The sequence below is a fragment of the Pyrgilauda ruficollis genome, unplaced genomic scaffold, assembly GCF_017590135.1.
Source record: "Pyrgilauda ruficollis isolate IOZ18807 unplaced genomic scaffold, ASM1759013v1 scaffold43, whole genome shotgun sequence".
Taxonomy (NCBI): domain Eukaryota; kingdom Metazoa; phylum Chordata; class Aves; order Passeriformes; family Passeridae; genus Pyrgilauda; species Pyrgilauda ruficollis.
In genome coordinates, this window is record NW_024525823.1 from 6,733,744 (window position 1) to 6,759,746 (window position 26,003).

General features: G+C 40.2%; 1 protein-coding gene across 4 annotated transcripts; it reads right to left on the reverse strand.

The window, feature by feature from the left end:
* Positions 1–1,722: 1,722 nt before the first annotated feature.
* On the reverse strand, positions 1,723–21,219 carry BEND3 (BEN domain containing 3). Of its 4 annotated transcripts, none has more exons than XM_041478011.1 (4): positions 21,081–21,219; positions 12,223–12,267; positions 11,555–11,775; positions 1,723–6,612 (listed from the first exon to the last, which is right to left on the reverse strand). In XM_041478011.1, exons 2-4 carry the CDS (start codon positions 12,254–12,256, stop codon positions 4,339–4,341), a joined length of 2,529 nt encoding a protein of 842 aa, XP_041333945.1. In that variant the 5' UTR covers positions 12,257–12,267; positions 21,081–21,219; the 3' UTR covers positions 1,723–4,338. The 4 variants fall into 4 exon arrangements, with proteins under 4 accessions (XP_041333945.1, XP_041333944.1, XP_041333946.1 ...); XM_041478010.1 differs by lacking the exon at positions 21,081–21,219 and adding an exon at positions 20,700–20,968; XM_041478012.1 differs by lacking the exons at positions 12,223–12,267; positions 21,081–21,219 and adding an exon at positions 10,392–10,470 and having other exon boundaries at positions 11,555–11,677.
* Positions 21,220–26,003: the final 4,784 nt, after the last annotated feature.

A 26,003-nucleotide genomic window follows, 5' to 3' on the forward strand; every position in this document is an offset into this window, starting at 1 on the left:
CAGTGGGTAAAAATAATACAGTGTAAGGGCTTATCTCCTGCCAGTCAGATGAGGTACAAGAAAATGTGAATGTGATGAAGGTTTGGTTTTGTTAGGAGTCATCTGCTTCCAGCGCTGGAACTGGCAAAGCCTGGGCAGCTCCTTCAGCTGGCATTCTGCTGCAGGAGAGATGACCTCTCAGAACAGGATTTATGTGAGCTCTGACAAACACAGGCATTATGTATTCTGCAAGACATTTCCATAAAAAATTAAGACTATTGCTACCAGCAAGAAGTTTTGATGAATGAATTTTAGGGCAAAATAAGGACTTGAAAGCACTATTACTACTAGAAATTTATCTGTCTTAACATTTACTACAACAAAAAAAGTAGGTAGGAAAGGATGAAGACAAATGCATATTTCTTACTTGTTCTGCCTTTCTTAGCAAAGTCAATTTTAAGAGAGAATTAAGAGGAAACTAAACCATAACTTCATCTATTCATTTTTATCAACTTCAGGCACATTAAAAATATACTTTCAAAATGTTTCTGAGGAAAAATCTGTAACTCCATTGGTGTTGACTTGCAGTAATAATGGAAAAAAATCAGGAAGTCAAACCAAGGCAGAAAAGAAATGCTGGCAACGACAGTGATGGAGTTTGTTTCACTTACTCAGAAAAACCTGCCACATTTGTTCTTCCCTAAATTTTAAGTGCAATCAACTAAAATGTACTTTTGTAAGTAAGAGCACTTGTCAATTTATGCCCTGTCCTCAAGGCAAGCTTAAGACATTGAATTTTCCAGCTGTTCCACATTGCTTTAATCAGCAAAATGAAATCGGAATGAAAATAAACTATAAATAAAACCTGTACATTATTTTCTGGGCTTCTTGGGGGGTGTAGAATTCAACTTAGCTCCTTCCAGCATGAAACTAGACCTGGTGTGCCTTTGTAGAGCATTGAGCACACAATTCTGTTTCTCAGTGCTACAACATAAACATCAAACAATAATTGAAAAGACATGAATGACAAAATTTTAAAAATGTACCTAGAAATAAATTATATGCATTTTGAAGATAATTTAAAAAGCCACAAGCATTTCTTAGAACATGAAACACTGTTGGCTGTACTGCATCAGCATAAACTAAGTGATTTTATGTAAAGATTTTTCTCATTTGCCAACACATTTGTTGCTGATTGTGTCACCTGAATACACTTAACAGGCAATAAACGGATGCATACGTCACCTCCCTTTTATGTGCTGTTTTATATTTTTTACAGAACTTCTAAGGAAATGTTTAAGTTGTAGAAAATGCATAAGATGCAAAAATAATAACACTACACTGCTTCTTTTAGAAAGCTTAGAAATGGGCTATTCAATACTTATTGAAAGCTGATATAGTTACACTGTAACAAGTAGAGACACCTGACACCCACCTTACCTGGGTAGGTAGAAAGTAACACTTATCCATAGGAAGTCAGTGGGCATGGCTACCTATGCGCCCAACACTTCAATATCTAGCAACCCTCCTATCACAGTTTCGCTTCCAAAATTTTAAGTTTATTCCTTTAAAGAGAAGAAGTCTGAAAGACAGAAAAATCATTTTAAGTGGCTGCAGCAAACTGGGGTGTTTTCCTTTATGTATTTGTCCAGCTACCTAAGGTTATCTCAGACCTTAGTAAGAGACTTTATAGGAAAATAATCCTGCTTGTACCTGAACAATCACCAGACAACATTCCTCTTGTATGAAAATAATATTCCTTTAATATATTTACAAGACTGACCAACTGGATGAAGTGGCTGTACTTCAGATGCACTGCAAGAGCTTGGGTTAGTGAACTATGCCATTATTTATATGTCTGTATTTTCTTGATATCAGTTATAAATCATACAATCGAATGAGTCATGAAAGGGTTGTGAAGAGTCGGACAAAAGGAATGTGCACAGCAATAAGAAGAGAAAAAAAACCACAACAAAAATATTTTATACCTAGTCTCAAAAATTATAATTTATCATTTTTGTGATCAAAGTTGTCAAATTGGTTTTTTTCACTACTTTTTAGATAATATCAACTGACTGATTTTTTTTTTTACTTAATATCAACATCTACAGTAAAAGCCAGTATGTCTCAACCTTGCATGCTAGCTAGTAACATCTATCCCTTGTAAAAAAGTTCAGTATATATTGAATTCTTCTGGGAGCTTTGACATCACTAAGTGGTGAAACATATGACATTAAGAAAATAAAATTGTATTTCTTACCTTTTGGCCAGCTATTTGCAACCACAAATTAAACAGCTGTTAAGATCTTCAGTTATTTTATATATCCTATAAAAGTGCATGTAAAAAAAAATTCACAGAGTTTCTAGGTAGCATACAATGACAAGAGAGTCTTGGTTTCTGATACATTCAATTTGACAAATTTATGCACTAAAATGAACAGATGCAGACATTGTGGTATCAGTTCTTTATCTTTGGTAAAATGATTTTGATTTATTATAGCCGTATTTGCTCTGATATCCATTTTGAATATGGTCTGCTATTACTTAAACCAACAGGAAACATTTAAATGGATATAAACAGTATCAATGTGTCGTTTAGTACATTCATGACTTTTTTTCATACATTCTCTGAGAATGTTTCTAGCATATGGGCAAAATGAGCAAATGCTACTAACTATGATTTACTCCCAGTTTAACACAATACATTTACTAGTTCTTGCCATCAGGAAAAACCATTTTGTTTTCCTTTTAAAGGGATCAATATGAGTCTACAAACAATATATTCTAAAAATCTGAAGTAAAAATATCAAATATTTTGTACTTCCTTACAAATGCTAAAATAGAAAATTACATTGGAACTGACTTAAAATTTGCTATGACCCATCTAAGTAAACAACAGAAAAGGACCACAGAGAACATCAACAATTGCTCCAAGGTGTTCCAGTGATGCTCTGTAGGCAACCACTGTCTTTACTGTATTAAAAATCCATAATTGACTCTCTCTCACCCTTTCTATCAGGATTAATTTTTTGTAAAAAAGAAAGAAAAAACTAGTTTTAAAGCAGCACTCTCCAGTGACAAGTCATACAGCAAATTCATATTGCATTCTGGATGGTCTTTGTTACACTTGAACATATTAATGATGCAAACTTGACCATATGAACCTAAGTTATACATACACAGTTATGTCTCCAAATAGCTACTAATTACACTAAAACAATTTGGTGAAGTGAGGGAGTTCCATATCCCTACACCCAAAATATCCAGATGCTGCTGCATTCATGGAAAGAGCAAGCTACATTACCACAGCTCATATGCTGGGACCCTGAAACACTGGATTTCACCACAAAACCAATCTTTGCAAAACCAATCTTTGCACATACTTTTTATATATGCAATTCAATATCAACACTGGAAACCTTTGGAATCATGATTTTGATAGAAAGTAAGGTCTAATTTTTTTTTTAATTTCTTGTTTCAGGTCTTTTTGATGTCGCTGTTGCTTCTGCTATTTTACAAACAGGGTGGCAAGCAGATGATGGGAAGACATTCCATGGGTATAGGCTTGGGTCTGTTTTGCTGGCTTTACCCAAGACAAGCAATCCTCAGTCACTCCAGCAGTTACACTGGACAAAACAATAACAGAACTCATGGGGGCAGTATCAAGCTTGTGGTGTCAATGCAAAAAAAACCCCCCATTCATACGGTGTCTATGCTCATGTCTCAATTCTTTAACAGAAATTCTTGATTTTGGAAATAAAACCAATGTAACAGTCAAAAATGCAAATGACACCATTCTGACCCACTCTTTGACACAGTATTATAACTTCCAGTACCTCAATATCATGAAGAACAAAACAAGTGTGAAGCTGAAGTTACTGTAAAAGCAAAGTCTAATATTCCAATGATTTCCAATGCAAATGGCACATTCAAATTTAAATTAAACTTAGTATACACATTTCAAAATCCGAATTGATTAAAAATACTGTTTATAATGGTACAATGAAAAACTGCCCTTGAAGAGCATGACCATAAAAAAAATTTTTTTATTATTAGAAAGTGATAGAAAAGGAAGATGCAGAAATGGGGAGTGGAGCAATAGTTTCAATACATGTATTTGCACCAGTGAATATCATGCTCTTAGCGAGTCATTGATAGCTGTCACTGATGGTCTTTACCCATGTACTAATGTAGTCAGCCACTTCCCACTGCTGCGGTGCCAACAGAAATGCAACATACACACTGAAACGCAACAAATTTAGTGCCTGACTGTCCCAGGATCTGAGAACCCTCAGCTCCTGACAGGCCCTTCAGTCTAAACCAAAGCATACTCTTGAGAATAATTTAGTGGTCAAAGTCTTAGCAGTTTAAAGAGCCTGTCACTTTTTTTGCTTTCTTAGCTTTTTTCAGTATATCACACTTTTTTCTGTTAGGACGCCGGCACCTTTCATCGATGCTCGGTATACATTCATAATGCCACACTTCCTCCATTTTCTCCACAGGATAAACTGCCTCCACATAATGACGGATCAGTCTCAGTCTGATGGGATCAAGCTGTTTTTTATTACAAGCACCTGAATGGTTGTACTGCAGTCTTAGATTCTCTGGAGTAAAGAGTTCAGGAAAGAGTCTTACAAGAAGCCTGGCAGCAAAGTTGCCAACCGACAGGCTCTGCTGCACTATCTCTCTTATCTCCTTGTCAGACAGCAGATACAGAGAAGGCACAGGGAAGTCTGGATTAGGAACAACAAGTTCATCGAGTGGTATCTTGCAAAAATCCTTGCTACTTCTTTCCGGTGGCAGTGGCGGCCCTTCAAATTCTTCCCGAAATCTCTCAGGGTTTATTGCATAGGTGAGAAATTCCCTCCTGTCGGGTCCTGGCACGTGGATTTTCCGTTGCTGTTGGTACGAGCGCCTTTGCTCCGTGTCTCTTCGCCGACACCTCTCGTCAAGCTTCCCAACAAACTCCAACGTCCACACTCTGTCGTTCTTTGCTCTGGGGTACAGTATCTGCACATAATGTCGAATTAATTTAATTCTAGTGGGGTCAAGCTGTTTCTTGCCTAAAGATCCGCTACAGTTGTATTGCTTCCGTAAGTTTTCATGAGTAAATAGTTCAGGAAATAAGAGAACAAGCAATCGGGAAGCAAAGTTGCCTATGGAAAGACTGCTTTCATATATGCTTTTAATCTGTTCTTTGTTTAACAGGTAATCTGGGACAGGAACATCAAAATCAGGAGGGGGAAAGTCAAGTTTGTCAAAATCTATGGGTACAAGCCAAATTTTTTTGGACCGTCTGCCAGGCTTTTCATATTCAAAACTGTCTTCCACTTTTATGATTGATACATCATCTGGTAAACTAGAAGAATCGTAACAGTCATCTCTCATCTGGTCACATTCACTTCCATCCATATACGTACTTTCAAGCTCATCATTTATTCGCTGAACACACTGCTGCAACCAGGCTTCTTCTTCTTGCACGTCTGGAAAGTAAATTTCAGTGTACCTACGGATTATTTGAAGCCGATGAGGATCTAGCAGCTGTTTTCCAGAGTCTCCAAAGCAGCTGTACCTTTCAGCTAATTTTCTGTGATCAAAGAGTTCTGGAAACAGTCTGTGTAACAGAAAAACAGAAAACTCTCCTGGTGAAGAAGCTTCATCTAAAAATTCATTGAGATCCTGAGCATCCAGCATGTAATCTGAGGCAATGACATTACTCCTGTCCAAGGACAAAGCTTCTTCCTGCTCTTTATCCTCCATAAAATGAGAGGATTCAACCTGCTCGGTCTCATAAAAACTGGATGATTGCACATTCTGCTGACTGTTTTCCATTTCCCTTTGAGCCCAAAATCTATTGAAAAAATCATTGACTTGAGGCAAACACTCCAACTGCCACACAGCTGTATTCTTCACAGAAGGATAACAAACTTCCACATAGTTACGAATAAGCTGCAGGTGAAGAGATTCAAGTTTCCTTTTGTTGAGAAAGCCACATGCACTGCAACTCCTGCCGAACTCGTCGTCACTGAAGAGCTCCGGGAAGAGCTGCACGAGCAACCGGCAAGCCAGGTCTCCGCCCGATGTGCTTTGATCCATGATTTGTTTGAGTTCCGTGGAAGTCAGCTGGTACTCTGGGGGAGGCTTGAAGTCAGCAACGGACTCTGCTGGACTGACTTGCTTTTTAATTCTGCTAACCTCCAGAGACAACAGGTCAACTTTACTGTGAAGCTGAGTCATATTGGTGTTGAGGGTGTTCAGCGTGTAAAACATTTTCTGTATCAAAGAATATATATTTGATTCTGAATCTGCTGTGGCTGCTGCTACTGCAATGGCTGTGGCCGAGTCTCTCTTGCGTTGATCGTTCAAAGTCCGAATTTGTGAGGGACTGCTGGGGTTGATTTTTTCAAACAACTCGTAAGAAGCAAATTGCTCTGCTCCTGGTGGGTTCTTCTTCTCTGTGATTTTGTGTGAGATGCCATAGAGAGGTTTTTTATAAGATGGAGTGATTATGTCACTGAAGGATTCTTCTTCACAGAGCCATGTTACATTAGAATTCTTGTTCTTGCTTGGCTGCTCTGCATTTACCTGAGTGGGTGAGCCAGCATCTCTGTTCCTCATGTTTGAAAGGGAGCCCTTCAAATGAATAAATATTGTATTAGTAAGGCTGCCTTAAAGATACTACCTATAAATATGTGCTCCTTAAGCAAGCATTGCTACGTAAATATGCAAAGTCAAATTTTCTCCAGGGGACTCGTTATAATAAAAATTATTAAGTTCACTAGGAAAAATAAAAATACAGTAAAGTATTATTTAGGTTTCCTTTTTGTTTTCCCTTTTTTGGCTCATGGCTTTCTCCATGGAATAGAAATGCAATAATAATTTTTAGTACTCTCTACCCACAGAGCTCTCTAATTACTCCTCCAAATTAAGTATCATTAGGCTTCACCTTGCATATGAGGAGGATCTTGGGCTGTCAAGAATTTGGGTGGCAACAAGTCAGCAACAGAGCCAAGAATAGCATCTAGATTTTCTGACTCCTAGTCCTGTGACCTTGCCATTGCCTCCAACAACTGCATTTAACATTCCGGCACTCTCTTTAGGTTAGCTTTTGAAAATGTCACAAAGACTATACACCACAAAAAAAAATGCTTATTCTCTTTTTTTCTGATGTGAAAATTTTATATACAGGTTTTAAAAAATATCTTTATAATGATGCAGAACTACTAAACAAATCCTAGAAATTACTTAATTTTTAAAAGGTATTCTATTTAAGTAATAAAAAAGTGGAAAGTACCTTGGTACAATATCTTTTTTAAAAGGAAGCCTAACAGAAGATTTTTTTTATTTCTGAAAGGCAAGGAAGTTTAGACTCATGGATTTCTAACTTTCTAAATTATTTAAACTATATAAATTTATATAATCTATAAATTATACAAAACCAGTAATGAATTCTTAAGGACTTAATGTTCCAATTATTTGTAATTATTCCTCATTGCTTGAAATTGGAACCAAGCATTTTAATAATCTCACAGTAGATATGCAGGACTTGGGTGATTTCGAGGTTTTTTGGGTTTTTTTTTTTTTTTTTTTTTTTTTTTGCAAACACGTGGATATTGTAAATAATTCTTAAAAGCTAAGCAGATACAACAGAATCAAAATCCAACATAAAGAATTCAAACATGAGAAAACATTCCCAGATTTGTAAATGTTTCTATACTGAAACAATTTTCTTGGCTTGTTCTATAGAACATTAATTAGATAAAAATCTACAGAATTTGCATTCAAGTATTGAAACAAATTAAACACAGACTTCAGGTCTGAGCTGAGAGCCACAAGAAATTTGAAATCCTAGTGAAGGCCCCTTTATGTCCTACAGTGAGGAACCTGAATTAAGGTTTCTTTCTTAAGAAACAGAACTGTTACTCATTAAATCAATGTGGTCCCTATGTGCACTCACACTTAGCATCTGCTTACTGCAGTGACAAATTGAATCTAATTATTTTTTAATTTCTAATGCAATGTATACTCAAGGTAGACTTAGAAAAAACAAGCTGGTTTCCACTCCAAGTTTAGAAACCAGCATTCAATTAAACAGAAGCTGTTTCCAAGTTCTGCTCTCACTCACATCACATTACCCTACATACAAAACCTTGTGTTTGCACATCCAAAGCTGTGTGGAGAGATGATCAAACGAATACGTAACGCCAAGGAGATGCATTTCAGTGTGCAGAATCCCTGGCTGTCACAGTGCCTAAGACACCTGGTTTCCAGTCCCAGTAAGAAGACTGTCCCACTCCAGTCCCACTCATAATAAAGCCAGCATAGCAACTGAGCTGCGATCAGACTGAAATCCACATTGCCCCTACCAAACTGCAGGCTCCTAAGCCGGGACTGAAGTTGTCATACACCACCTGTACTTGTCAGTGAAGAAACAGCGATAGTTCCAGGTAGCAACAGAGCTCTGCCCCACAGACATCACCTGAAAGCAGGCCATGAAAATCTCCACCAACAATACTGCTCCCCAGTCACGCACACAACCCGAATTGCAAAGCTTTTTACTATTTTACATCTAAAGAAAAAAACAAAACACTTCTTACACAACCAGTGAGACCTACTACCTAAGTTGCTCTTTCATTAACACTTCTGTTAACTGAGAATATACCAAATATTCCTTCAGAAAGAGCATATCCCTCTTTCAATTCCTTCTCTACTGCTACAATACCTTGCTGTTAAATAGCTTGCCATGGGCCACCAGGTATCTGTCAGTTCTCATTTGACCTCCTTCTGTTTATTTTCCCTAATTAATTATATAATAAAACATGGCAATATGAGGGTAACTTCTATTGATGTGCACCTCACACACAAAGTCAGGCCAAATCAATATTAGGATGTGCATTAAAGAACATTAATTCATTACTTTGACAGTAAGATCATTAAAGTTTGCAGTCTCAGTTTTGGACATGGTGCTCTGGAGCTCGTGCTAACAACTACAGCAGATCTTCACTACGACAGCAGCTGAACTTCTTCCTTCACTAATGCAGCTCCCAGTAGCCAGATCTGGTTGTGGGATGGATTTGCATTTCAGAATATTTGCATTTCAGAAACACATAGCCAGTGTTCCCCTAGCAGATGACAAAACATTTGGGCCTTAAAAATATTTAAGGATATTTTAGTTCAGATGCATTCTCATTTTCTTTTCTTTTGCTTTTAATTATCTTGCCTATAGCTTCCATCTGGGAACGACACTATCCACATCATAAAGACATGGCTTTTGTAAATTCTCCAGTTTAACTAATTAGTTTTCTGTAACACTGATCTTTAAACATCCATGAATTTCAGATAATACTGCACCCATTTAAGATGATCAGTTCTAATGTACTATCAAAAAAGAAACAAAGATGTTGTTCTGAGACTCAATATAAGTAAGATAGTGCTGCTTTTTATACTACAGTTGCACAGCAAGTTTTTATGTTCTAAACATTTAAAGAATATTTGCAAAGTGCAGTATTTTGCAAAATGTCGACCAATATAAGAAATTGTGAAATAGTCTCTCACATACTCTCTTGGAATCCTAAGCCAAGTTTTAAAAGTTGCTTAGTTATTGTTCTGTTCAATGCTCAAGTCCATTTATGACCTTTGTAATGCTTAAGAAACAAAGTCTAAATATCTGTAAGAATACAGCACATAATACTCAAGCACAGGAGTAAAGAATAAATAAATGCAAGAAACATAGATTCAGACACATAAGAATATAGAAAAGCCCTGCACATAACTTTTTTAAACTTACAATCTTCTACACATTGTTTTTTCAGAGAAAATCAGGGAAAATTAATTTCTGATTATGAAGTGGCATTCAAAATTTTAAAAAAAAGTGAACTCTTCGGATAAAAAGTAATTTAGTAATGTAATTACCAGCACAAAAGAAGTACAGCTTTGTTTATATCATAGATAAGATGCCTATATGACATGCAGTAAAAATATATAAGCACAACATTCTTTACAATAATTAAGATTTTTCCACTGTTTAAATAGAAATAGTTAATAAAGTCATCAATTAAAACAAAATATTCGTACTAGAGAAGTAATTAACTTTAAAAATCCTGTTAAGATTGAGGACTATTTCTGGTTGGTTATTTAACTAAACATGCTGATTCATTGGGGTCAGCCAAGAATGAATTTTCATCGTTATTACTGGGTCAACTTCTAATACTATAAATCCAAAGTTATAATTAATTTCAAATTAAACTTTAAGATTTATTAATGGCAAACAGGAAAATGCAAAGCAAGCACAGTTCAGAGACCATTATAAAGCTCTTTTAAGAATCTGAATGCAAGGAAAACAATTGTAAAAAGAAAAAGAGAAAGGAAAAGGAAAAGAAAGAAACCGTGTAATAAGATTAAAACCTACCTACCACAGGCATTCAGGGGAAAAAACAGCCATAAGAAGTCAGAGAGATGATAGTCAAGAAAAAGAATCACAGAGAACTATGGCTATAAAGAAGACATGAAATGTGCAAATACAACATGGAATAACTGGCTAGGTAGCGCAGAAGAGCAGAAAAGGATACGTGCATTAGGATAGGTCACAAACTAAATATAACCCAGGGCCTGAAGTTATTCAAAAGAGGATGAATTTGAATCTAGGTTATTTTAATAAAGTGCTGAGTGTGAAAAACAGGAGGTCATTATACTGCTCTAGAGGGTGGCAGGAGAGATGTGACTATCCAACACCGGACACTAGTCTTTCTGGACTCTCAAATGGAACAACAAAAATATAAGGTGACTCCTGAAGAAAAGCTGAGAAAAAGAGAATTTTAATCTTGGAAAGGAAGGACTGAGTGGACAACATCACACGAATTTTCCCACATGCAGAAAGTTTTTCTAGGAACAGATGATCATTGCTCTCCCTACTGAAAAGGACAAGGACAAAAAGAAACTAGCTCAATTTCAGCAGAGATTAATTAAAATCTGTCATTGCTATAGAGTTGAAACACAACATCAGGACAATGGAAAAGACTGGGCATCTCCTTCACTGGCTACAGAAACATTTGGATTGTCCCAAGCTGGGATGCCACACCAGATGTTATAATACATTCCACTCTTGATATGGCTGAAATCTTCTGCATCCCTGCATTTTTATCCTTCAAATAGTACACTAATTTATAGGGCTCTCATTGACATTAAATCTTTGTCACAGAAAAAAGAATTACAACCCTGATTCTACCACTCAGGATCAAGCTGAAGGACTGTGTGACATGAGAGGGACTGTAATCAGAGTCATGCAAAGTTACTCCAAATCACTGCCCCTTCCTATGTTATCTGCTGAACAACAAAAATACAATTCACATAAATTACTTAACCTATAACTATTAACTGTATTTCATAAATATGATCACTTCCATGTTATTTAGAGAATACCCAGCCGTGTGCAAACTGGCTTAGGATTAGCCACATTTGCAACAAACTCATTACCAATCCAAATTTAGTTAAAAGACTTGCATTCTACTTATAGCAGCAGAGAATTTAGCCTAGGAAATATGAACCAAAAAATCAGAGTCATGTGTAGAGAAGTTACCTCTTGCGTAAAGCGTCTCTTCTTCACGCTGGGTAAGGCATCCTGCTGGCCTCCTGACCCATCACAGCCAAGGGAGGTCTGTTTCCGTTTGTTGGAATCCTGTAGGCAAGTCACTGCACCATCCAGTGAGTGCTTCTCAGCAGATCTGGAAGTTACTGAGCAGTCTAGAGCTTCATCTTCATTTTCTGTTTCTACTTTCACATTTTTTTTAGGAATTTTTACTGAAAAAAGAGAATGTTTAGAAAGATAAAGCACCCTCTCCAGAAAACCATTACACCCTTACTATAATGTTCTTGATTTGTTTCTTTTTATGAAAATGTGTTTTGAAAAACTTAATTATTTTTTATTGCTTCTATGGTAAGTGTATATTGGGGCCATCTCAAAGTCAAATCATTCAGTTTTCTACTAAATGACAGTTTCTTCTCCAAAGAAGACTCTAAAGTGTAAACAAATAATTACAGGAGGAAGATTTTTTTTTTGGAGGGGAGGAAGGATGTAGAGCAGAAATAATAATGACTAACAAAGATAATTCCCTATTTTAGATAACTTTAAAAAAAATATTAGTGTAATTTGTATTGATCCAACTGGATTCTCTGTTAGGTGGCAAATACTTTGAATCAACAAGTAGTTTTGCCTGATCAAAAATTATACAAAGTATAATATTTTACCTTCATCATCATCAGTGATTTCAGCTGAATTCATCTTCTATCTCACTAAAGAACAAAACAAAAATACAAAAATAAATATTAGCATCTTCTGGAATCAGGGAATATCTACATCTCCTCTTGTAATTACTTTTCATCTAGAAGTATTGAGTTAGCAGCCCACAGATGAATCCCAGTCTTTCCAGTCTGTATGTTTGTAATAACTAGTTATTTTCAGTAACCTTCACGGCCATCTACAGAGCCATCAACAGGCAAACTATATTGTAACATACAGCAGGTAGGGAACTATTTAAAACTCTGTGTCTTTTTCTGGTAAGCCATCTACAGACCCATCAACAGGCAAACTATATTGTAGATAACATACAGCAGGTAGGGAACTATTTAAAACTCTGTGTCTTTTTCTGGTACAGAGAAATGTAAAAGTCATTCAAACCTTCTCTGTAAAGTGTCTTGGCAGTATAAAAATGGAAGTTAATTGTATTGAAGTCTTCACCCTGTACAAAATCACTATTATTACGGTCAAATTTTGTCATATTGCTCTTGTGGTTGACACAAAGTCATCACAGAAAGAAAACTCATCATTAATAGTAACATACATCCTGGAGTAAGTTTTTATTTAAAAATCTTTGATCTTTTGGTATAAATTGCATCAATTCCAGCAGAATAATGCACATAGATATACACTAAGTCCTTTTTCTCTCTCAGCCTCTAAATAATGTGATTTTTGTAGGGAAAAGCAAATATATGTATTATGCTAGCATGATTTTAGTGTTATTTCTCATGTGAAAAACTCATCTGTATTTCTGTTTACTTGAAAACTAATTTTGCAAGTTATTTGGGGGCAAAGCATCAATCTCTGGACATGTTCCTAAAAGATATTCTAAATCTTTGGAGATCTACAAAGCAAACAACTTAGTCAGATATCACTGACCCTTGCAGGGCATGCAGCTGCAAACTGACACTCTCATCTGGTGAGCGGGTGACTGGCAAACTGTCACACTCTGCTCATGCTCCTCTACACGCAGCATTATGCTTATCTGGCCCCAGAATATTATTGCTTTACAAGTGCAAGTCAATAAAACCAGTCAATCAAAAGTGTACACACAGCCCAGGAGTGGGAATTATAATGAAATTGATAAGAAAGATGGGGAGAGAAAGACAGAGAACCTGTTGTGGAAGGAAAAACAGCCTGTACCTCTCTCCTGAATAATGCTGAATACTATATCTTTTCTTTTACAACCCAAAATACTGTTAAAAAACTCTGTAAACATTTGAATGCTGTGTAGATATGAATTTCAATTTGTAGGCAATTTGATGGCTGTAATAGTAACTATGAGGTTCCATTCTGGATTAGATTTTGTACGATTTACAATGGGTGGCACCCAAACAAAAGACGCACAGATTTATAAAATCAGCTTATACTGGGCCACCCTTGAAGCCAAGATACTCTTTGATGTGCTGATCTTCTACATGGCCCCTATATACAGCCTTGTAAAGGGCATCCTCAAGGGGATAAAATGAGATTGTCTTCATCATCACATATAAAAATAAGTCTCTCTCAGTTGGATGTAGAGCTACTACAAACCCCTCAGATACCTTATCCTTTTACCCACCATAATTCCCTATTTCAGCACTTGCATTTATGAATTGATCCATATATCAATTATGCCCGCTTAACAGTACCATAATCATGTCACTTAAATGTCTGCAAACTCTCTAGACATAACAGCATGAAACTAAGTAGCCCACACCAACTTCTAAACCACCTGATAAGCCCTGATATGGGTTAATACCCAGTCTTATTAACTCAATAGTATTTAGAGATTTAGACAAAGCCACTACAGCTCTTCGTGAAAAATCCTACAGCAGTCTACTTCTCACAGCACCATCAAAAAGCTCTCCTGGACCTTAAGGAAATCCCATCTTTTGCCCTGATATCCCACACACATTGATAGTTACTGCCTGCATCTTCCTTGCACTTTTCCATGCTGCACTAGGCGTGGCTCTGAGGGCTGTGGTACAAGACCAACACATGTCAGTACTCGGGGAGCGTGACACACAGTCTTTTTGTGAGAGCCTGAGGTGACAGTAAGCAAATCTATCAATATTGCTACAGAACATTCTAAAATTGAGACCAAAATGATTTTTCATATAATCCTAGACTGCCTCATCAGAGCAAAACAGTAAAAAATGTTAACCACAAAGTCAGAAGAAAAGATTAAAAGGTGGCAGTGGATGAAACAACACAAAATATTTAGGAGGGAATATAGGGAATTATATTTTCTTTCTAATTCCTGCTATTACTACTATTCAAATAGGAAGAACACTTTAGAAAAATTTCTATCAGAGAAAAAAAATCAAACTAAAAGGAGAAGATAAGTGAGTATCTGAAGAGCCACTCTTTAACACTGGTAAAAAAGTGAAAATTAAAGCAAAACAACAGTTAACTTTCTGAAGGAAATATTAGGAAGGCCAAAGCCACCCTACATTCAGGTCAAATAACACTGAGTTAAAACATTGTTTCACAAATTTGAAATACAGCATTAACTTTTTAGGTTTTTTAATCTGAAAACTGCCAGAATATAATTAAAAGTGAATAGTCAAAATTAGTGTCAGAACCAATGAAGCCTAGGAATACTGTGTTCCATACCTGAGATCTCTGGTGTAAAAAAAAAGCACAAACTCCAATTTTTTTCATTTTTGGGAGAGCCCTAGTAATAATCTCTTTCCTTATCTAGTTTCCTGTCTTTGTGAGATTTGTAAGAACTCTGGTATTGAGAAAATGAAGCACATCAAACATAAAACAGCTTCTGTTAAGAGACAGGATTCAATTGTCCCTTTGATTCCCTGCCTTGCAGCCCCACCTGCTCCCTTGGTCAAGCATGGGTGCCCACCTTAACCTTCCATCTTGATAAACTGTCAGAAATCAACTCACTTCTTTTTTTCCTGGGTCACTTTCCTTGTAATTCAGAGATAAAAGGCCCAGCTCAGGAGTATGCACAAGGTCTGGGCTAGAAAGGAGGAATTAAAATCTCTCCTCATATCATCAAGCCACTGGCTTGGTTCAGCTATTTAATGAGACCTTATTTATTCCACTGTCTCGCTTCAAATCTGGATCACAGTGGACCCATGAGTGACTAGTGAGCCAACAAAGAGGCACCAACAGAGCAAAGGCATCATCACTTCCACAGGATATTAGGATTTATGGAAAGGGGGGAAGCCTGTATCTGTTGCTGACTGTGTCTGTGCATGCATGCCTGTATATGTAAGATTAACAATAATTTTGTTGATTGTTTCAAGTTCACTAATGATAAAACATTTAATATTCACTAAAATATTGTTTGTCAGTACTTACGAATAATAATTATTTCCTCTTTAAAAGAGGTAGCAGTGTCAAAGTCTGTTCTGAGGTAGCATTCTAGCCCAGACTGTGAGAATAAGCAAAGCTGGAGTAAAAAAAGTCTAAAAGATCTTGGGGCCAAATACTGCAAAAAGCAATTGAGTAAGAAATGCATACAGTAAAGCAAACATCCAACAGTTGTTCCCTGTCATGCTGAGTATACAAAACATATTTCAATCTTATATGTATTTTTTTCAAAACGTAAGATAAATATACCTATCATCCTCAGCCTAATAATTACTCAATGCTATCTAGAGGACAGCTGTTAGCAAGTTCCAGGAAAGAGTGAACACTCTGTGCTGAAGTCGGGAACCCACGCCTGCAACGGTGACTGGCAGAGCAACCAGCCTTGGCAGCTTTCTCTTGCTGGGATACAGACAGATGCTGCACTGCATCCTGTTTTCTGTTTTCCTCTGGAAGAACGATTCCAAAACAAACCAAACACCTACAGCTACATCAACAGCAAGATCCAAGGGAGTAGGGAAAGAAGAGGAGTCCTGGAACACCTTGTCTGTCACTATTGGACAAATTCCCTTCCCACAGATCCTGCTCTCCCCTCTCATCAGACTAGGCAATGAACAAGACAGTTCAATGAAGGGACTTAACACTCCCTACTTCAATTACTCTTGCTTAGACATCTGCCTCTATTCCAAAAATGTACCAGGTCATGACACTTAACTGCACTGTTGTATCATTTTGGTAACGACATTCCATATTGAAATGGTATTACCCATGGTTAATAGAGAAGCTCAATGCACAGGGCAGTGCTGGGAGTTCCAAAGCATGGAAAAACACCTCAAAAACAAGGGTTTGGAATGTTTCTCTGCGCATTCAGTGTTAACAACCACCCTGATACTGCTTTTGCATGTAGAACAGAACACGTGAACCATCTACCAAAAATGCACCTACCCAAAATACGCACTGAAGTCTTAAGGATTTAAAGCACTGGGGTACAACAGATTTTATGAGTAAGGGAAGAAATTGCAACTCAGAATGTATTTCAGTCTCATATAATCTAGTATAATGCATATTTAATGCCACTTAAAAGTAGCATAAGGTGTATCTAGTTATTGATACACAAAACAGAACTGAATCCTAACTGATTCGTAAGTTAAATCTTCCATAATGTGCATTCTCCTCCTCCTGTTTACCACCTAACAATTACTCATGTGTTTGCCTTGGAAGATGCTTTCCCAAACCCTCTTATGATTTTGACCATTATAAAGGCACAACACAGGGAGAAAAGATCCTGCTCATCTTGTAACATGAAGGCAGTTCTCTGCCTTTGCAACCATTCTTAAAGAAAGCCTGACTGATAATTTTCACATCCTGACTTTAAAATGGAACAAAAAAATTCCACCAGAAAAAAATACTGCTATCCTGCTGTTTGTAACTAGAGTAACTCTGTACTCTTTGAACTCCCATATCTAATGTACTGAGTTCTGACAAATGAAAAAAAATAGTGTGAAAACCACACAGGAAACTATAAAACTGTACACATGCTGCGTGTGGAAACCAACTTGGATTTCATCACCCTTAATGGTGATCATAAATGAAAATTAATCACTACCTTAAACAAGATACTAAATAATAACAAGAAAAATGATGATTATCAGTTTTACAGAAGCTTGCTGTTTAGAATTTAACTCCTCATATAACATTGTACTGTTCAGTTCCCTAATACATGGAAAAAGTGTAGAAGTTGCTTCTTGGATGCAACATCGTCCCACCAAGCATTTTAGCTTCTTCATGTAGGTTGGCAGGAATGTCCCTAATTCTTCATTACTGGCTACAAGAATGTTATTAAAAACACAGGGATTGAGACATTGTGTATTAAGTTTATTCCCTTTAAAGCCTCATGGTGGTACATTGCTTCATATATAAAACTCAGGTCATAATGAAAAGTGTTCTTGAGTGTTGCTTCTGAAGAGGTCAACTGTTCTACATTTTGGGCAAATGTTAAGACATACATGTTTGCCAGTCACATTAAATATGTGCTTGATAACATAGGCAGAATAAACTGCTCAGTTTCCTTAGCTTTCAGTATGCAGTGAAAGATACAACACCCCTCTTACAGCATAGGTATCCTAATAAAGTAAAATAAATGAGGAACACACAAAAAAAAAAAGCTGATCTTTTAAGGAGATGAGCTAAATTTTACAAGACGTGTACATTCAACTGCTGTTTAACAGTCAAAATTAGCACCTCCTCTTACACATACCATCCTGTAACAGGATTTTATCACCAAACTGCAATGGTATTACACTACGCAACTAGAGTATGATTTATCCAGAGCCAATCAAAAGCACTGTACATCTATTCATTCTCAGCAAGTGACAATGAATAATCAATTAATCTCAGTGAACACTCAAGTGTCTGTCCTGCTCCCTGTCTCAGACTCTCTGCCTGTATTTCCTAACATGCACTGGGTGAACCACAGAAAGTAACCAAAGCTTCCCATGGGAAGTCCAGAGCCTTGAAAGCAGGTGTGGGTAGGTGGAAGCAGTCCCATTCCACACAGCAGGTGAGCAGAGTGCTGCTCTAAGTGCCTGGCAACAGTGTGGAACTCTGTCCCTCGTGATGTTTTAGAAGACTGATTCCTATAGAACAGTTGGAAATAATGAAGAGAAATAACAATTCCCAACACCCAGCCCTACAGTCCCAGAGTCAAAGAGGACTGGAGGCGTCTGCCCGCTGCTCAGGCTGCCCAGGAGCTGCCTCCTGTTCAGGGTGTGTGCTGCTCTCCAGGCTCTCTTGGAAAGCTCTCCTGCTGGGCTGAGAAGCAAACCTAGAGAACAGCGAGTTCTGCATTCTGCTTTGGGTGCCAAGTAATCTGCATCTTTTATTTCCCAGCTGTAGCGCTGGGTTCAATAATTTCAATATTGCAATTATCCTCAGGGTAGATTTTATTCCTCCGATTTGTAAAAAACAATTCAATACAAATTCAACTCAACTAAATTAGACATAAATACCACTCCAAGACTAAGCTGGAAAATGTATTTCTTAGAGGCAATGTTTGGCTTTTGTTCAGATCTATGGGCCAGTGATTTGACTACAAATTTTACATAATTTTGACAAGGCCTTATAAATTTTGAAGAAGCAGAGGGTAGAAGAAGTCCAATACCTGAAATCACCTCAATTAAAAAAACGCTACCAAACAAAAACAAGGTAGCTTATTTGAAACTGACCACTCATCTTAAAGAAACTGAGATCTGAATGTTGCCTCATTTAACTGAGCAAAGAGCAAAATGCAAGTAGACGGTATATGAAATACTAAAAGCAAATGCTTTCTATTCTATCCATTTTGAGGTAATAGGGTGCTGCAGCCTTGTTTCTCAATAAAATTTGTTCTTGATATCTAGTACTGACACTTGTAATATTAAGTACTGTAGAAAACAGTATTCCAACATTACAAGCATTCTGATTACAAATACATGAACAGTAAGTTCTAAAACTACCAAGAAAAAGATTTTAAGTAACCAGCAGATGTTGTTGGAAGCACTACTCTTACAGACAATAAAAATCCCTATACTTTCATATTTTGAAAACCCATTTTGCTGCCTTGTAAAGCAGGACATGAAGTCTCAAATCTCCACTGAAGCCAGCCTGCAACAAGGGTATTTTTCCAGTAGGACTAAGAGGGCATCTAAGAGGGTTTTTAATTTGGGTCTTTCATATTTCATTTTAATTAAATATGCAGATTAAGTAAATTTAAAAAAAAATCCCAACAAACCAAAATCACTCTTCTCAGTTTTCTCACAATTTGCCTAAAACAACTTGCCTAAAACTGAAGTCCTCTGTACTTTTACCAAACAGCAATTTAATCTTGCAGGGGTCAGCAAAACACTAACCTGGTTTATTTCCAGCAGTAATGCATGAATTTGTCTTTTCTTCAACCACGTGTTTTCCACTGGTCTGTTAAAAATGTTTTGCTTTCCTCTCTTCCCTCTCACTCTCTTTTTATTTTAAAATACTGTTCCATCTGAACTTTGTGCAGTTTAAGTTCTCCTCCAAACTGCATTCACCTCCCGTTTATTTTTATCCACTGAACTTACCTAACCTATGACAATACTTAGCAAAGATAAAAATTCAGTTGGTCCAATGCTGAGTTTGATTTAGGAGAAGATAAGAAAATGTATGAGCACGCACGGGTAATTATTTGTTTTATGAGATGTAAATCATTAAAGTTGGAAACAGGGAAAAGGTTTCTCTTTCCCTGCTTAGATGTCTCTGCCCCATGGGTCAGGCATACACTGTGTTTATAGGCGGCAGCGACAAACCCTACTCACACTTCAACCCAAAAAAACTCTGGGACTGCGTCAACGCTATGTGGGAGCCGTCACATGGCTGTTGGCCTGCGGCCGGCTCGCATTCTGCTGGTTCAGAGTTTGTTCCCTTCTATTTACAAAGGGCTGTGTGGACACACCGCAGGGAAAAGTAGGGTAGAGGCAGCGGGCGACCGGGGCAGGGGATGCGGGCGGCGATCGGGGCGGAGGCAGCGGGCGATCCGGGCAGGGGAAGCCGCGGGTGACCTGCCGGGAGACGCTCGGGGCAGGGGCGGCCCGTTCCCCCGCAGTGCCCTTCACCGGGCCCCTCAGAGCGCGACCCAGCAAGGACCGACACGGATTCCAGCGCAACCACCGCCCGCCGCTCCTCCCGCCGTGTATGATAGGACAGGCGGGACCCCGACCTCGGCCCCGGCTCCGGGGGCACGCGTGGCCCCGCGAAGCCGCGGGGCGGTGCCCGGGCGGGGCCGTGGCGGGGCCGGGCGCGGCCGGGGACGCCCCGCGCGCCCCGCACGCGGCGCGGCCGCGGCCGCTTCCGCGGTCAGACCCACGAGCCCGAGGCGGAGGCGGCGGTTGGTGCTTCCGGTCCGAACCCTGCCCGGGCGGATCTATGTGGCCGGCGCGCGGGGGAGGAGGGGGAAGGGGTTAAGGTGAGGCTGGAGGTGACGGCGGCGTGACCGTTCCGCTGCCCCCCCCCGCTCCCTGTCGTCCCCCCCGCCGGGGCGGCGCTCCCCGCTCGCCGTGGGGTGCGTGGAACGGCGCCCGTCCTCACCAGCGGCGGCAGCGAGACTTACCTCTGCTCCGCGCGGGGCCACGGGAGCCCCGGGGCGGCGGGGGCGGCTGGAGCGGCCGCCGCTGGAGCCCGCGCTTCCCCCCCGCTCTTTGTGTGCGAGGGTCCGCGCGCTGCGCTCTCGCGTGACGTGACGGGACCGTGTGTCATTTCCGCACAAGGACACCGAGCCCCGACCCGCCGCGGCCAGCGCCACCCGCCGCCCCGGGGCAGGGGCAGGGGAGGGAGGGAGCGGAGGTGGGGGGGAGAGCGGCCCGCTCCTCCCCCGTCCCCTGGCTCCCCACCCCCCGCCCTCCCCGGCGCTGCCACTGGGAACGCGCGCGGTTCCGTGGCCGCGCGCGGGCACACGGTCCCGCATCCCCCCGCGCGCCTTCCCAACACCCACCCGCCACTCGCGTCCCGCCACCGCCACCGCCAGGCTGCGACAAAACCGGGGGGATCCGGGTCATCCCCAGAGAGAGCCGGGCTCCGGCCGGGCCGGCGGAGAGGTCGCCCGGCGGTTCCCGAGACCCCGGCCGCGGCCGCACCGATGCCGTAAATCCGTCCCCACGGCGGCGTGCCCGCGGGTCAGCCCGGGGCAGCCCTGCGGGCGGAGCTGGGGGACGCGCCGAGAGCTCCTCGCACACACGGGCTGTGACACCCGCACGCAGCCGCTGCCCGGCCCGGCAGGCTCCGGCCCCCGGCATGCCCGGAGCTGGCAGCGCCCGTGGGAGCGCTGCCCGCCCGCCTTTATGTGACCTTAACGCGGGTTTCTGTGCATAGCGCCAAGTAGGAAACGCCGGTGTTTGGTGCCGCGTTAGGCTTAAGCCTGTACTTTTAAAAAAAAGTTACTTCAGTAAGTTGGTTTAATTCAGATCCAGGCTTTTTCCCACGCTGGTTAAACACAAGACCGCTTCCATGCTCCGCGTTTGCGGGGCAGATGGCAGCAGTGATTTATAAAACAGACATCGCATTCTTTTTTAATTAAGTATCCTTGTAGATTTTATCTTCCCTGAAATTGACAGGAGCACATAAGATATTACATTAGTCTGCCAAATCATACGTGCCCTTTCGACTAACAGCTTGTAGAAAACCAAACCGTTTCCCAAAGATTAAAAAATAATTTAAAAAAAAAAAAAGTGGGAGAGCGAAGTCTGGTTTTGTAACCTATGGCCAGTTCTAGCAGTTTTGTTTTCTTGGCTATATGTAACACACCTTTGGAACTTGGCAGTTTTGCGTGAAATGTTTTACTTACACAGTGAACTCGGCCAGTGCTGCCATTCCTAATAAATAGATTAATTTTGCTGTTAATAAAAGTACACAGCCAAGTGCTCTAATTATGTTGTAGTTGCTTTACGGTTTGTTTTTTTCTCCAGAGTAAAAGAAGTTCAGTCTAAAGATGTTTATAAAAGGTGCTTATTATAAAATAAGTAGGTGAGGGCTGATGCTGCCGTGAAGGATGCTGGATTCTGTGCAGCATGGGAGATGTATCCGATAGAAGTTACAAGGCAAATACGCACTGTGCAAGCAGCAAGTAAATGTGAAGGTAAAACTCATGAGCTCTGAGCAGTGCCGTGAATGTAACTGATAAATAAACCTTAAGTTTGTTATTTCAAACGTTTTTTTGTTTTTTTTTTTAATTTTTTTTTGGTTTTTTTTTTATTCAAAAGTAATACAAAGACATGTAAGTCGACTGAGAAATAACTGGACAAAAATCTCAGATAAATCTGCCCCATAAATAGCTCAGCACTTTGCTAGTCACATGCTGTTTCCTCTGAACTGAACAATACAAAGAGTGCCTCTTAAAATAAAAAATCCTCACCATTTCAGATTTTTGGCGCTTTCTTTAGATGCAGTTCTCTAAAATTTTGTTCTTCCACTTATGTCGCTCTTCTAAATTTAGCATTTGGGACTTTTGGTATGTTTACAGTGTCATATCCATGAATAATCCTAACAGATAATAGTTTGTTGATTTTAACTTTGACTGCTCCTTTTATTATTGCTGTTGATAGACAGCTGTTAAAAGGAGCGCTTAAAAGCGGGAACTACCAGCACTGTAACTCCTCCGATGAATCACTCCAAGGATAAGGATAAGATACATTTATTAGCAAGACAAGTGTTCTGCAGTTAGCGCATCATTCTCTCTTTGGAGATAAAGAGCACTACCCGCGAACTTTTCCGAGCCTGTTAGCGCTATGAACACCCAAGTTTATGGTATGGTTTGCCCCCTCCTTTATTGTAAGGATAACTGAGGCTTTTCTTAAAGGGTGCCGTGTTTTAACAGCCGGCCCAGCTGCTCAGTAGGGCTAGATCTCAGATGGATTTACTTGAACGCTTTACTTGGTGGGGCTAAGGAAAGGCAACCATAAGGCAAGAACAAGCCAGTGGAATCCCAAACTCAGTTTCAGAGCCCTTGAGAAAATACCTTGCCAGTTTGAACTCCACCTCATTTCTGCTCTATAGTGCTGGCCTGAGGCATTGTAGCTACTAGGGACTCAAGCCCAGGAGGAGACCTGAAGGGCCTCGGCTAAGCACAAAGTAGCACGAGCATATTGTTGCAATAACAGTATTCAATGGAAAGGGAGCGAGCCAAGTTGTCTCCAGGCAATGCAGGTAGCAAGCTTAGATTGGCTTCCCAGCCAGACAAGTCCCATTTCTTTTCACCATTTGAACTTGTGCTATACACGCCATTTATTCAAATGTTCATCTTTCCCCCACTTTATGCCTTTGGCTCAAAAGCCACTCTGTGACACTGCGGCAATCTGTGAAAAATTCCAGGTCACCGGGGAGGGGAGTAGTGGTGCTCTAGCGAGAGAACTCTTCAGTAAAAAAATCACCACTGCCCTCGAATACAATGAGCCATTACTGACTTGAGCAAACTGCAGGAGACTTCAGTCACCAACACCGATGTGCTCAGAACCCCAGGGAAGCTGAAAGCACTGTTTGCACTTGTATGGAGTTCTCTAAGGGTGGGCTAAGGCAGGTCCCTAGACCTTTACCTGCAGAAACTCCAAGGTGCCAGCCCTCCCCGGAGAATGCCTTCTCTGAGTTAGTTCAAAGGATCCAGTCGGCTAGAGATTCCCCTGGGCAGGGGTGAGGAGCCATGGTGGCTGGCAGGGAGGTGGCAGAGCTGGCAGTGCTTGTCCCTGAGCTGGGACTCAGAACAGCTCAGTGTGCTGGTGCTTGGTACGATGACAAGGAGCAGAAGAATGAACCTAAATTTAGAAGCCTTTTTGCTTCCTGTGCTGCAAACATTTGGGATAAGCAAATCAAACTCAAATCCAACTCAAAACCTTCAGCAAGGTTTCTTTCTTGTGGATCTTTGCAATAGCCTACATCAGCACTCAGTAGGCAGAGATGTGGCATGGAATGTCAAAAGCACTTTCAGCAGGAACTAATTTTGGCAGTTTCATTCTGTAAAAAGTATTGCTATGGTATGAGTACATCGTCTATCACTTCACCACATCTTGAAACTAGGCCACTGTGCAGCCAGACACAAGAGTTATGGAGCCCGGAAGGAAAGGAGATGAGAAACAGCGGGGTGTGGAGCCAGCTCCTTGAAACTTATATACCTTTTATGTTAAGACCCTAATCAGCAAACAAGCCCCTTGTGCAGAAAGACAAGCCCACGCCGGTAACCGGACTCCTCTGTGCTGCTCTCGGGCTGACTTTCAGCGATTCCTGCGCTGCTGGCCACGCTGTGTGTGCAGCCGGCACGGGAGGTGCCGCTCTCGCCAGGCAGCCCGGAGCCAAGCGGCTGCTCTCTGCATTACACTGCAATTTCTCAACCCCAATGTGTTCCAGCCTTTGCTGAAAGGGTGCTTGTCCCTGGGGACGGCCAAGTGGATGGAGTCTCGTATTTCCTGCGGGTTCCTGCGGGCTGGCTCGGCGCAGCTGGGCTGGGTGGGACGGGCAGGATTGCCCTCTAGAGGGACGGCAAGGGGGGACGCGGGTGTCCGGCTGGACTCGGAACTCCAGCGGTGCCACGAGTCAGGCACTCACTCACCCAAATCGGGCAGATACTTAAATTAGGCAGCTTGGAATCACCTCAAATTATTTAGGCATGTATTTGATATAAATAAACTTCAAAGAGACTGAATATATTAGGGAAAAAAAAAAAAAAGAATGCAGGTTCCAACATTTTCTGCCTTGAAATAAAAGCATCTGAAAGGCACCATTAAAAAACTGGTCCCATTAACTCATCTGATTTGCAGTAAAATGCGTTCTGCAATTCAAAGTTTATAAAACGAAAATATTTAATGGCAAATAAAGCAACTTGATAACAAACTTTGCATACCTTCATGCTCTTCACAGCCAGTCCGACTGAAAGGACATGTATGGACACATTGCACAGGAATATCTGGAACCTCTGTTGGCCCACAGGCAACAATACTGAACAAGTAACATGCTGCGGGCAATATCCATACATTGCTGTAACCCAGGCAGAGACGAACAGTGGCAGACAACTGAACTTTATTTATGTTTTTAAACTTCCTGTGGCTGCAAGCATTGTTGGAGGGTTCTGCCAGCAAAATACTACACTAGTTGGGAAACATTGGATTAGAGTGCCAGTTAATATAATTGCTTTTTTTTTTTTTTGCTTTTTTTTTTTTTTTTTTTTTTTTTTTTGCTTTTTTTTTTGCTTTTTTTTTTTCCTCAAGAAACAGAATTTTTACATGACACTCTGGGGATTTTTTTTAAAATTTTATAGCAACACTGCTTCTTGTTCTTAGGTATAATGATAGATGCCACCACAATTTTTACACGACACTCTGGGGATTTTTTTTAAATTTTATAGCAACACTGCTTCTTGTTCTTAGGTATAATGATAGATGCCACTGGAAACTTCAAAATTTGGTGTTTAGCTAGACTTCACAGAGATGGGCAAGATGTAATTGTGTTGCTTGCTGAATCAAGGATCTCAAAATAGAGAATATATATAAATGGCATTTTTGGATTTTAAAACAAGACGGTTCATCTCCAAGTGCATGTGGGTTGGAAATCTTAAGAGTTTAGCTCACAGAGAAAAAGTTTCCAAAAAATGAACACTCATTATAAGAAAACCCTTTTCTAGCCTGAAGTAGCACCAGAGTGTCCTGGCAAAACAGCAGATATGTAACACTTGAGCACCAATGGAAGAAGAATTTTATATAAAAGCTTAAAATAAAAACCAGATCGAAGCTGAAGTGGAAGAGCAGAACAGAAATGTAAAGGAGCTTCAAGAATAGAGTAACTCAACCCAGTGAGCAACCTAAATTCTCCTTCTGTGCTGCAGCAGTTTACTTAGACATCAGTTGCATCCATAACTGTTTAAAAACTGACAAATCTG

Excerpts from the sequence above, each read along its gene's own strand:
- BEND3 (XM_041478011.1), bottom strand. The coding sequence starts at position 12,256 with ATGAATTCAGCTGAAATCACTGATGATGATGAAG. Across the intron at positions 11,776-12,222 it reads AATCACTGATGATGATGAAG|TAAAAATTCCTAAAAAAAAT; the intron begins GTAAAATATTAT and ends CTCTTTTTTCAG. Across the intron at positions 6,613-11,554 it reads AGAGACGCTTTACGCAAGAG|GGCTCCCTTTCAAACATGAG; the intron begins GTAACTTCTCTA and ends ATTCATTTGAAG.